The 12297-nt window shown below is 39.9% G+C and overlaps 1 protein-coding gene across 1 annotated transcript in view; it reads left to right on the forward strand.

The window, feature by feature from the left end:
• The window catches only part of gabra3 (gamma-aminobutyric acid type A receptor subunit alpha3), a 118200-nt gene that overhangs the window by 31331 nt on the left and 74572 nt on the right, over positions 1 to 12297 (forward strand). Inside the window, exon 2 of the mRNA XM_080866706.1 lies at positions 101 to 198. Coding sequence (XP_080722832.1) covers positions 116 to 198 — 83 coding nt within the window. The 5' untranslated portion in view covers positions 101 to 115. The remainder of the gene's footprint in view (positions 1 to 100; positions 199 to 12297) is intronic.

Below are 12297 nucleotides of genomic sequence, written 5' to 3' on the forward strand. Positions count from 1 at the left end.
GAAATAAATTATGGAATAAATAAGGAATGGAAAACTGGATATTTTGGTTGAGTCTCCAAACATAACACCATCCACTTATGTCTCCTCTTTCCTTCTGCAGACCTGCGCAGAGACTATGGCTGCTGCACGTTGGAAGCCTCAGTCAGTGGATATTGGCTTTTGGCTCCTCCTGCTCCTCAGCCTCATTCCTGAATGCAGGTACACAAAAATATATATGTCACGCTGTAATGCCCATTCAAGTTCAGTACTCGGGTGTCTGCTGCTGATGTGGGGTTGTTTTTTTTAGGACCTGTTTGATCAGGCTCGCTTCTGCAGCCTAACCAACTTTTTTTATTTGCATGGAAAATTTAAGAAATGTATGAAATTAGAATCTTAGTTGTGACTGTCAGATGCAATAACTGTAATGCTGTATGGATTACTGAACCACCTATACATTGCACCTGCTCTGCCATGGGAACCCATGCCATGAAGCTCCCGTTGCACAGTTTTTGTGCTGATGTTAACACCAGAGGAGATTTGTTACTCTGCACTTATTCCGTCCGCAGAGCATTGGCAACTTGTTGAGTCTTCATTTAATTTTCCGTGGTCTGAGTTGCTGTGGTTCCTAAATGCTTCCATTTTGCAATACTACCACTTTGAGATTGTAGTGGAACATCCAGGAAGGCAGAAATTTCACAAAGTGAATGTTGCAACAGTGGCATCATAATACAGCACCCCGCTTGAGTTCAATGAGTTCTTCAGAGCGACTCATTCTTTCCCAAATATTTTTACAGTAAAGGCAGACTGCAAGGCCAGATGCTCAGTTTATTCACCTGTGACAGTGGGACTGAAAACACCTGAATTGAAATGTTAAGAATTATGGCTCAATTCTTGTGTATATAGTTCTGCAAGAGCTTAATAATTCAGTGTATAGAGAAAAACTCATCTTCTTTTGTTCTTGCACATATTGAAGTTTTTGTACCCAAGGACCTCAGAGCACTGTGACTCTTAAAATAGAATACATGACATGTGTCCTCAAGAACAGAACAGACATAAAGTGAGTTATCCTCCCATCTAAATGCACCTAGTGCTGTCTTCACCACTCGTCTAAATTTCACTGACTGCTGAGTTAATTTGCGTTGTGCAGCACAACATAGCTATGATTGTCCATTCACAGCATTTTCACTCCTGCATCCTGTGCATATTTTTTCAGGCTGCGTGTTACGAGTCAGCGAAAAAAGAAAACTCCAGCATGTCTAGGAGTCATTTTAATCATACTCCTTGTAATTTCAAACGCAGAGATTGCACAGGTTGCCTTGTTTGCATTGTTGATAAGGTAGGATGTTATGGCAGGCAGACGCGACGGAGTGTAAATCACTTTAAGATTTTACACGCTAGGAAAGGCTTGCCGAACCTGGAAGAAAGCCGGTCGGGGAAGGAAATCAGAACACTGTGACAGGGATTAGCCCAGTTTGCTTTGTCACTGTGCCACTTGGCTCTTCTTGCTTATTAGGAGCACACAGTGCTTGTAATTACATATATTAAATAGAAATGTGGGACCAGGGGAAGGTGCTGGCCAAGCCTGGCAAGACATCTTTTTACAAGAACCTGTGCCCTGGTCTTAAAGTAGCTTTCAATTCAGCCAGGTTCATACAGTGTATGTAGATCAACAGATCTTTAGTCAGTGATGAACACAGACTAAACTGACTGAAAAAGTGTCCAGACATATAAGACAGAACTTAACTCTAACAGTCAGCTGCACTTGTGCCACATTGTTGTATTTATAAAAAAAAGTTTGACATTTATCTAAATAGATGCAGCAGAACCAGGCAAATTACTTTATTTAAGACATTCTTCTTCTTCATGAAGCTCTGGAGCCTACTTCTTTCAGCCGGCCCAAACACACATGCATGCACACAGTTCTTATTTTGCAAACTTATTGTCTCCAGTAAACAGTGTCTCAGTGACTTCACTGAACGTTTTTCACAGCTGATCTCTGGAGGTGTCACACTACCTCGAGCTAGAGTTTGCATCAAAATTTGTATCCGTACCATAACTCAGTCAAACAGGAGCACGCCGGCGTAACACACATTTTTAGAAAGAGTGTTACCTTTTCTTCTCGAGGTTTTGACTAAACTCCCCTGGTCTTAGAAAACAAGGTGTTCCCTTCATCTGCAGTACTTGGCTAAGACTGATCTAATTTTAAGGTTTACTTCAGTTTAAAAGCATCTGGTGATGGCAGCCATATCTCTATGATCCAAAAGCTCAGGCTGCAGACTATGCTAACGTTTAGTTTCTAACATATCTGATATGAGAGCACATATCCCTTGCATGGCCATCTGGCTTTGAGCACAGCAGCCCTACCCACATGCTGCTGCAGCACTGCCCGAGCAGTCAGAGAAGGTTTTAATGCATGTGCCTGATGTGACACGTGACAGGGACTCACTAAAAATCATCTTCCAGTTATTTCAGACGCAATGTAGCACAGCAGTCTCTGCTTAAAACATTTTTCTTTGGTTTAACTTGTACTACATGAGGCTTCACATTTGCTTATTTGAATAAAGACTTTTTTTATGTGTTGCCTCTCCTGAAATCTAAACCTAAACTGAAAAATGGATTTTTTTGCATCTGAAAGTAAAAGTATATTTTAATTGTCCATCAAACTTTGGGTATAATCCTCAGACCATGAGCTTGCACATGCTCCCAGAATATCTGCATATCAGCAAAGCTGTTTCTCTCTGAGAACTGCCACCTCCCTGATGCCCACTGATGCTATCAACAAGCTCCAAATCGGCTTTACTACAGTTGAAGCAGGAGACTTTCCTAATGGATTAAGGTGTAACAGACAAATCCTCTATATAAGGATCTGTCATTCTGCACATCAACAAATTTCCTCACCCCACACTGAAAGTCAGGGCATGATTAAGCTGTCCATGGACCACATATAAATGAGAAGTCTGCATAATGGCGAAGGTCCATCAGTCCTTCAGCTTGCCTCGCTTCCACTCTGCCTTCCACTTATACAGTCAACGCTTAACAAGTGTCGACAGTCAGGCCATCTTGTTGTCTGTTTTGTTTGTAATCTATTGCCAAGCTTCTGGATAACATGGCACATAATCAATAGCTATAAGAATGAAAGTGCTATATGTACACTTTGCCTGTATATTGGCTCTGAAGTTGCCCAGGCTCTGCTGGCTTTGTAAGCTCATCCCACATGAATTATTTACAGCAGGGCAGAGAGGGGCATCACTTTGAGAAGTGACCAGGTCAACAGTTAACATTCTGTTTCAGTGGTGTTGTCAAGGTTAATGTTTCACGGGTCTGGACAAGGGTAAGGTATTCATGGCGGAACTGCTTTCCTGATTGAATGACCAGCCAAATAGTTTCTCAGAGGAGTCAAAAGAAATAGAAAGTCAGAGGTTTGAGAATCTACTTAATGTCAAATCATAGGTTACCTGTCAAGATTTGCCAATTGTATACACCGCGTTTCCTTTCTAATTTGATTTAATTAGTTGGCTTATCAGTTATTTTGGCTTAGCCAGTGTTATAGGGGCCTCAATCATTTGAACAATTGAGTCACTGGTCAAGTGGTCAAAGAGCACACACACACACACACACAGATCTTTTTTCAATCAAGTTTTTCATTGAACATTAACGTCCTTTTTCACATTCAGGGGATTTTTTTAGTTTGTTTGTTAAGCAACTTAACACTGACCTATGAGCCATTCAAGTTTCGACCATAAAAAGGCACTTATGGGATGAAACAGTGTTGTGTCTACACATAATAGAAAACTTGGCAAAGAACCAATGACGTCTCAGGCACTTTTTACCTGAAGCCTTTTTGCAACACACAAGTTCTTTTCCAATTTCTTTAGCTGAAGCTTTAAAAAGGGGAAAAATAGCAGAGTTTGACATGAAGTAGTAATTCTGCACCAAGCTGATTCCCAGAAGTTGATTTATCTCAGCATGATATGCAGTGCATCCTCCAAAAATATGAGGAAACTGAACAAATGGAGGACAAACAAGTGTCAGGCCAAAAAAAACCACAATGTACAGCAGATAAACGGTATCTGAAAGTCATGTTGTTAAGAAATATGAAAAATTCAAGTCTGAAATAAATGGTACAATAAATGGACTGGTCCTTTTAAAACACATTTCTACTCTAGCTGAGTACCGTATTCCCTGGACTACAAAGCGCACCTAAATATTAGCCGCACAAGCTAAAATCAGGGGAAAATCCTGTTTTGTACATACATTAGCCGCACCTGACTAAAAGCCGCAGGTGTTTCAATGTTGACTTATCATATGTAAGAGAATATGCACAAAGGGAATTGTCAGGAAAGAGATGGCTGTTTGGAGACACATCACTTTTATTAATATTTTGAAAAACAAGTTATAGGTACATATTTGCACATGTAGTACATAACAGTAACCTATAGCACACCAGAAAAATAGATTCGGACTACCTTTTAGGCTCAGGTGCAGTGACACAGCTTTAACAAGAAGAAAAGTCAGTCATTCACCACCATCTTTCTCTTCTTCCTGCGCACTAAAACCACCAAAGTCCTCTCCTCCAGTGTCGGATACAAACAGGCTCAGGATGGCTTCGTCATCCACTCTTCTTCTCTCCTTCGTTGTCACTTTCAAAACCAAAGAAATCCTCGTTGTCAGTGTCAGAGTCGAACACCCTCAGAAGGGCCGTGGCAGTGTCCTCTCCATCATGCAGCAGTCCAGCCCTTCAAATCCGTTGGTGATCGTGGATGTTTTCACACTTTTCCACGCTGTCAGAATCCACCGGTGGAGTTGGGCATAACTTGCTTTTCGCAAGTTTATCGCCGCTCATCATCCACGCCTCCCGCTGAACGCGTACCGCTACTTTGAAGTTTGTTTTTCGAGCTACTTCGTATGGCACTACGTTGCCTGGCGGACGGACATGTGACTAACATACCACTCTTGAACCCCGATCCTTCCGCCAGGCAACGTAGTGCCGTACAACAGCGGAACAAACAAAACAAATCGTCTTACGATATGACAAAAATCATGGACAATCCATAGAAAAGCCGCACCTGACTAAAAGCCGCAGGGTTCAAAGCTTGTGCAAAAAGTAGCGGCTTATAGCCCGACATTTACGGTAATCAAAGCGCTTTATACAGCTTGCGTCATTCACAGAAGTTCTTTTTATCTAACATTCACACTCTGATGGATGCATAGACGAACATTTTGGGGTAAGTATCTTGCCTCCAGGAATACTTCGCATGTAGACGTGAGCAGGCAGGGATTAAACCAGCAACCTTCCAATTAGTAGATGACCTGTTCTACCTCCTGAGCTACAGCCACCAATAGTACTTGACAGGTGTAACTTGGCCTTCTGCAGATCCATCTAACATGCAGAAAAAACCTCATCAAAAGTAGTCTCAGGGGAAGGGTGGCTGTCAAGAAGCCATACTTAAGGAAAGGAAGCAGGGAAAAAATGTATGATAAATTATACAAGAACTAAACTGACAGACAGTGACAGAGGTCTTATGGAGTGATGACTCCAAATTTGAACCTTTTGGTTTAAAATCATTGTCAAAATATGTGGAGGAGGTCAAAAGAGAGGTACAAAAGTGAGTGTCTACAGCTGTAATAGATGTTGAATACAGATTTAGATACAATACATGCTCCGTCATGACAATGATCGCAAACATACTGCCAATGCACTAAAAGCATAGATACATAGATAGAAAAACACACAGTGGATCATCTAGATGGAGAACAGAACAAAAAGCACACAGCATCCAAAGACGAGTTTTGAATGTCCTTCTAGAAGCCTGGGGAACTATTCCTGAAAATCTCTTCACCTAGTTCCAGTTTTCCTAGCAAAATATAAAAAATTAAGGCGTGGCTCAAGAGGGAGAGAGAGAAAATTGCAGGGGCAGGGCTGTAGGTCACTTGGACCACAAACCAGCTCAACCACAAACCGTGCCAAACTGGGTCCTTTAAGAGCACCAGCAAGACGCTAATATAGAACTGAACAGGGATCATGGACAAAATATACAGTTAGATCAGGTACAGCATGAAAGGGAAAAAATTTTATTGATCCGTGCTCTAATTACTTTGAAGTTTCAGTCAATTTTATATTGATATACTGAAGATCTGGTCAATAATGTTCCAAGCAACCAATTAGCTGACATCCCCAGCAGGCATGAATCAAAATGAAGACAGAATAGATTTCCCAGTGTCTGTGCAGCTGGGTGTTAGACACAGACCGCTCATTCCTGAAAATGCACAAATGTTGAAAATAATGTGTGATCCTTGTTAAAATGGCCCCTCAGATATTACCAGTTTATAGACTTGTTGGATTCAATTTTGCTTTTGTTGTTTTAACATAACTCTGTGGGTTCTGTTCCTTTCTTTTTGGGAAAAGCTCTGACTCACTTTCAGTGGAGCACAATCATTTTCAGTGCATCCCATATTTTTTGCCACCAGCAACATCCACCCCCGACCCCTTCTGAAGTTGAGTCTGAGTCAGTAAAGCTATGGATAAACAAGCCGTACAGATTAAAATACTTAAACGTAGCGGTGCCTTTGAAATTGTCACGCCGACTCCAGTGTTGTGAACAAAAGATTGCAATAGGTTTTCATGGACTATATAGACGTAGATATACAAAAAAAAAGTGTATAAAAACGTTTTTTTACATCTTATGAGCTAATTTGTATTTTTCATCAAGTGATATGCATCAAAGTTTATTTTTTAGATCATCATCATAACTGCATCTGTGAATTCTGTTCCTCAGAGTACATGGGCTGTTTCAGTTTGAAAGTGATTTTTGTTTTTTTTATTTAGTTATTTTTTATTTTATTTTATTTTACTCTTCATCTGAAAACACAGTAGAAGTATTACAGTTTACATACTGAATTACACATTATTTGCTTGAAATTTAACAAGCAAACAGGTTCAAATAGCTGTTTGGTCAACAGCCAAAGACTTTATACAAGAAGAGCAGCTTTAGGGTTTGGCTACCAGGGGAGAAGTATGTGGAAGTCAAAGGGAAAAATTTTACTGAAAAAAAAAAAACCTAATGCAAAGAATAGTTTATGGTGAACGAGGCAGGAATAAATAGCAATCGGGAGAAATACATATATACAAAACAAGAGAAATGCAAACAAGACAGGAGGAGCTGGCGATGGCCTCCAGGGATGGCAGAGGGCTTTCTTTACCAGGGCATTTATAATGAGAGGAGATTGAACCTGTCTGTGCCTCCTGAAGTCCATTATGAGTTCTTTTGTTTTAAGCAGAGGTGGGAGCAAGTCATTGTTTTGCAAGTCTCAAGTAAGTCTCAAGTCTTTATCCTCAAGTCTCAAGTCAAGTCTCAAGTAATGTCAGGCAAGTCAGAGTCGAGTCTCAAGTCACTGGTGTAAAAGTCCGAGTCAAGTCACAAGTCTGAAATTTTGAATTTCAAGTCCTTTCGAGTCTTTAAAAAAAAAAAACGAAAAAATAATGTTGCAGTTATGCTAAATGTAAATATTAGACCATGTAATTTTTAAATCTGTGTTTTTCTCAACACATGACAAAATAGTGAACTTAGAAAATATACACAAATTGTGAAATTGCACCTCTTTAGAATGCAGCTGAATTAAACCTAGCTCCAAGAATAATTTTCACCGACAGTTCTGAGATAAGCTGCATGTTATTCTTGGATGCGGTTGTAGGACCAGCTTTAAAATCGCATGACAAAAATATCATACATATTAAAAAAAACTGCATCACCAACGTAGCCTGGACAACATTTGCTAGTTAGATGAAGTCAGCTATCTCATTGTAGCATATTTATATGCATATTTATAATCATACGGTTCTTGGAGTGAGTGCATACACTCATGAAGTTTAGTAACTTCAGGTCACTGCAACAAGCCCAGGTACAGTTTACCGCCGGATGGGTGCAGGACCTTGAAATGCACCGTGTAGAACGAAAGACCATCGTACCCAGGGCCGGCCCGTGGCATAGGCCGTATAGGCAAATGCTAAGGGCGCTGTCCATCAGGGGGCGCCACGCCAGTGCCACAAATGTTGAAAAAAAAAGAAAAAAAAAAGTTGGTACTATTATTTCTAAATACAAAAAATAATCCCACGTTAATGAAAATGCAAAGTAAAGCTTATTTAATAGAAATATTATTTGTTACAACATTACACTACACTGCTGATGTAGGGGGGCGCCACCTAAAATCTTGCCTAGGGCGCCAGATTGGTTAGGGCCGTTTCTGATCGTACCTATCATAAGTTTACCAGTCTCACAAATTGTCTTCATAAATACACATTCGTTAACCGTTTATTAATAGGACCTTTGAGCTCAAGGGTAATTAATTAGTAGTGGAAATAATTTCTGGTACGCGTTACAGAAATGTAGCAGTGACAATAATATTGTATGCTGTAATCGTACTGGGCAATTAGTGATACAAAAAACCTGTTTTATCCTGTGAATAAAAGTATATGTTTTTGTCAATGTACCATAATAACAGAAGCGAAACGCAATATTGTGTCAGGACAATTCACTATTTATGCACAATAAATAAAGGAGCATAGCGCGACAATTTCAGTTCAGCGCCAGACTTGCTTGTAACCTATATCACCAATTATGTTAAGAACATGACGTATTAACTACTAAAAAACACTGACCTTCGTGTAAATGCTTGGAGCAAACTAACCTGTGAGCTGGAGTGTTCTGGGACGTTATATTTGATCTTTGAATGGCTGCAATCCAGGCCATCCGTCGCGTCTTTGTTACTTCGGAAACATGGCTCGAACAATTTCTCTTCAACGACGTGATCCGATAACAACCGATCTCTTTACCCGTCGGCTTCCCGTGGCTGTCATGCGACCGGCTATTGCAGTTAATAATACAACAGCTTCTTGACATTTTTGTGTTTCTTTTTATCGCTGTGTGACTGATTTCAATTGAAAGCCTGCATGCGCTAGTACCTCTTGCCACAAGTTCCCAGAATCCTTTGCGGTTCTACCCCTGAATGACGTCACATTTTCAATCTCTATATAATATGCATGTTAAATTTTATATTTGGGGTGAAATATCAAGTCTTTTCAAGTAAACCGGTTCAAGTCCAATTCAAGTCCCAAGTCATTGGTGTAAAAGTCCAAGTCAAGTCACAAGTCTTAGAACATTTTTTCAAGTCAAGTCTAAAGTCATAAAATTAATGACTCGAGTCTGACTCGAGTTAAAGTCATGTGACTCGAGTCCACACCTCTGGTTTTAAGAACGTTCAGCTTCAGGTTATTTTCTAAGCACCAGTGGGACAAGTTCTCTACCTCCATGTACGATGTCTTATCCCCATCGGCGATGAGCCCACCCACAGTGGTGTCATCGGCATACTTGACAATGACGTTGGTTGGATGGGTTGGTGTACAGTCAGGGCAGACCGATTGAGGCCAGTTGGTTAGGAAGTCCTTGATCCAGGATCAGGTGGCGGGGGGATCTGAAGGTGGTCCAGTTTGGTGGTGAGGATGTCTGTGATATTTCTTTATCACAAAATCAAAGGGAGCACAGTATCTTTTGCTTTCAAATTCAGTTACCACAGAATCATTTTTAATTATCTAAAAATAATTATCAGCAAGCTCATAACTTGCTCACATATTAAGTTTTACTCTCATTAATATTAATGTGATATTTACCTTATAGTAAAACTTAAGCTACGTTCACACTGCAGGCGAAAGTGCATCAAATCCTGCTTTTCTGACCCTATGCGACCCATATCCGATCATGGTATGACAGTTTGAACAGCACAAATCTGATATTTTGAAATCCGATCTGGGTCACTTTCATATGTGGTACTGAATCCGATACATATCTGATGTTTTAGAAAGCGACTGCTGTTTGAATGGTCAACATTAAATCCGTCTTTTACGTCACTGACACAAGACAAAAGGCAATTATCAGCGCCGGAGAAGACAAACAAGAAAGCATGGCGGCGGACACTGGAGACGGAGCGAGTCAGTGGACTTGATTAGCATGTGGGGAGACAGTTCTATTCAAGCTAAACAACTCTGTGTCCATATATGCCTCTGCACGGAGGTAGCAGCCACTACTCCAAACAAAGCCATTGTTAAAGCACGGGCTCTCTTTTTTTCTCAGTGTCCTTTTTTCTCTAATTAATTTGTCAAAATTCTGTCGGTTACGACTGTGCAGAAATCGATAGACTGCTGCAACAACACCTACTAGCTCTGTAGCCACCATTTTTACTTCCGGAAACAGAGCGCGTTGTCTGCGACGTTTTCTTTTGCACATGCGGGGCCGCTCTGAGGGCCATGAACCGTTCACACTAGAGCTGTTTGCTTTCACATTTTATTTGCAGTGTGAACAACCAGACAAAAAAATCGGATTTGATCAAAAAATTGGAATTGAGCATTAAGGCCTGCAGTGTGAACGTAGCCTTAGTGTTCCTGAAATATTCCTGCAGCTCACTTGAATTTTGGTCTAAACGTGGTAAAAATGTTTAACACAGTCTGCAGAAAGATGAACAAAATACAATGGTGCTACTAGGTCTTATGCATGAGCATCACTATAATGTTTTGGATGAGGTCATGTTGATCTGGAATAAAGTGGAAATATTATTCCAAGGTGCCTTATGTTGTCATTATGCATTACAGTTGTATATTTGGAGAACAGTGTGTGGTTTTTACAAATGCATTTTTGATATGTGGGTTGGACTTGATGCATGAAGACCTTATAAATGTACATATTTTTTCGTGTTTTGAGTCTGTCTTTTCTACGTATTGTAGTGAAATCTGTTTTAACAGCCAACAAGGGGGCAAACAGAATGTGCGTAAGGTGTGTAATATTTAAAATCTTGCATCTATTTACCACTAATAAAGTGCTATTTTTACCACAGCCCTACACCTTCAAGACATCTCAATATATTGACTGTTTATAAGGCTGATACGATACGACACTTGAAATTGAATTTAAGACGAGAACATCTGTGTGTTCAGTTTTCCGTTCAGTCAGAGCTGTGCACATTTATTCTTGTTATATCACAGGAAAAGATTCATAAAATATGGGAGCCGGTGTCGTTCTGGTTATAATTAGCTATGGGAGACTACATGTCTTTAGGAATTTCTTTTTAAATGACTTGCAGATTTAAATGTGGTCAAGATTTTGTATCCACATGATGGGCTCAATGACTATATGGGAAATTACAGTGACTGGCTAGTTAAAGCTGTGCAGCAGGAAGCAATTTTTCCTTAAAGAGTGAAAAAACACATATTGCTGACTATTAGATTATTAATCGATTACATAGCACTTCCTTCCTTCCTTCAGCTGCAGTTGTACCGGTAGCTTTAGCACATGTGGTGTCGCAGGTGGTGGTGTGATGTACACCACCAGGTTGTCACATCTCATTGAAATCGGCAAGCACAATGTTGCCTGGAAGCTTTAGACAGCATCCAGGTGTGCCAGTTGATCTGGGTTTACAGTCCACTTCCCATTGTTTTTATTTTCTCATTAACCAGCTGGTGCCCATTCTTCAGACGTAACATATTTCTGTACAAATTACTTTGTACAGCAGATGGAAACAGACTTTTTTGTTTTTGTTTTTTAAGCATTAAGCGAAAAGAATAGAGACTTCTTCATAATTCATTTAGAGGGATGGGAATCAAGATCTGGTTCTTATAGAGAATCAGCTGATTTTACTTTGGGTCCCAGGGGAGGAAAATAGTGGCGCAGTTACAGCGTGGATATAGATGCATATAGATATAAATATTTTTATTTGGCTGAATATTTTCTATAACCAAGATATGTACAACTTCTTTTCCTATCACATTCAAGAGCTCATAGTGCAGATTTAACCTACATAGTTATTTAACGTTCTTAACAAATTCAGTAAGTTAATCAACAGAAACTTACTATACAAGTAAGTTTTCATAGTATCTGAAGTACTTTTTTACAGGTGACAATATGCAGCATTTTCAGGCTTGATAACATAGCTCAAACATTATCATTTTATTATTAGCCAAAGCCCCTAACCAGTACCTAGTACCTTAAAGATGACTTAATAGAAAACTAATATGGCTCCAGGTTATTACTAATAGTTAAACAACTAAGGTCAGTATTCCATCAAGGTCATGAAAAGTGTTTAACACTTCAATGTTACTGAACTTTTGAAATTCTTCCTAAAATGTTGTTCAGTGTTGTGGACGTCAACTTTAGCTGCTAATGAGGGGCGGAGCTGTGTGTCTATCTGTCTGCAGTGGTTGTGTGTGAAGTTGTCAACTGGAGGGCGTGAAGAAGTTGTTGGTATAAATACTGCTGCAAATGAGTATCTAATCTG

This window comes from Rhamphochromis sp. 'chilingali' (genome assembly GCF_963969265.1).
Source record: "Rhamphochromis sp. 'chilingali' genome assembly, chromosome: 19".
Lineage (NCBI taxonomy): Eukaryota > Metazoa > Chordata > Actinopteri > Cichliformes > Cichlidae > Rhamphochromis > Rhamphochromis sp. 'chilingali'.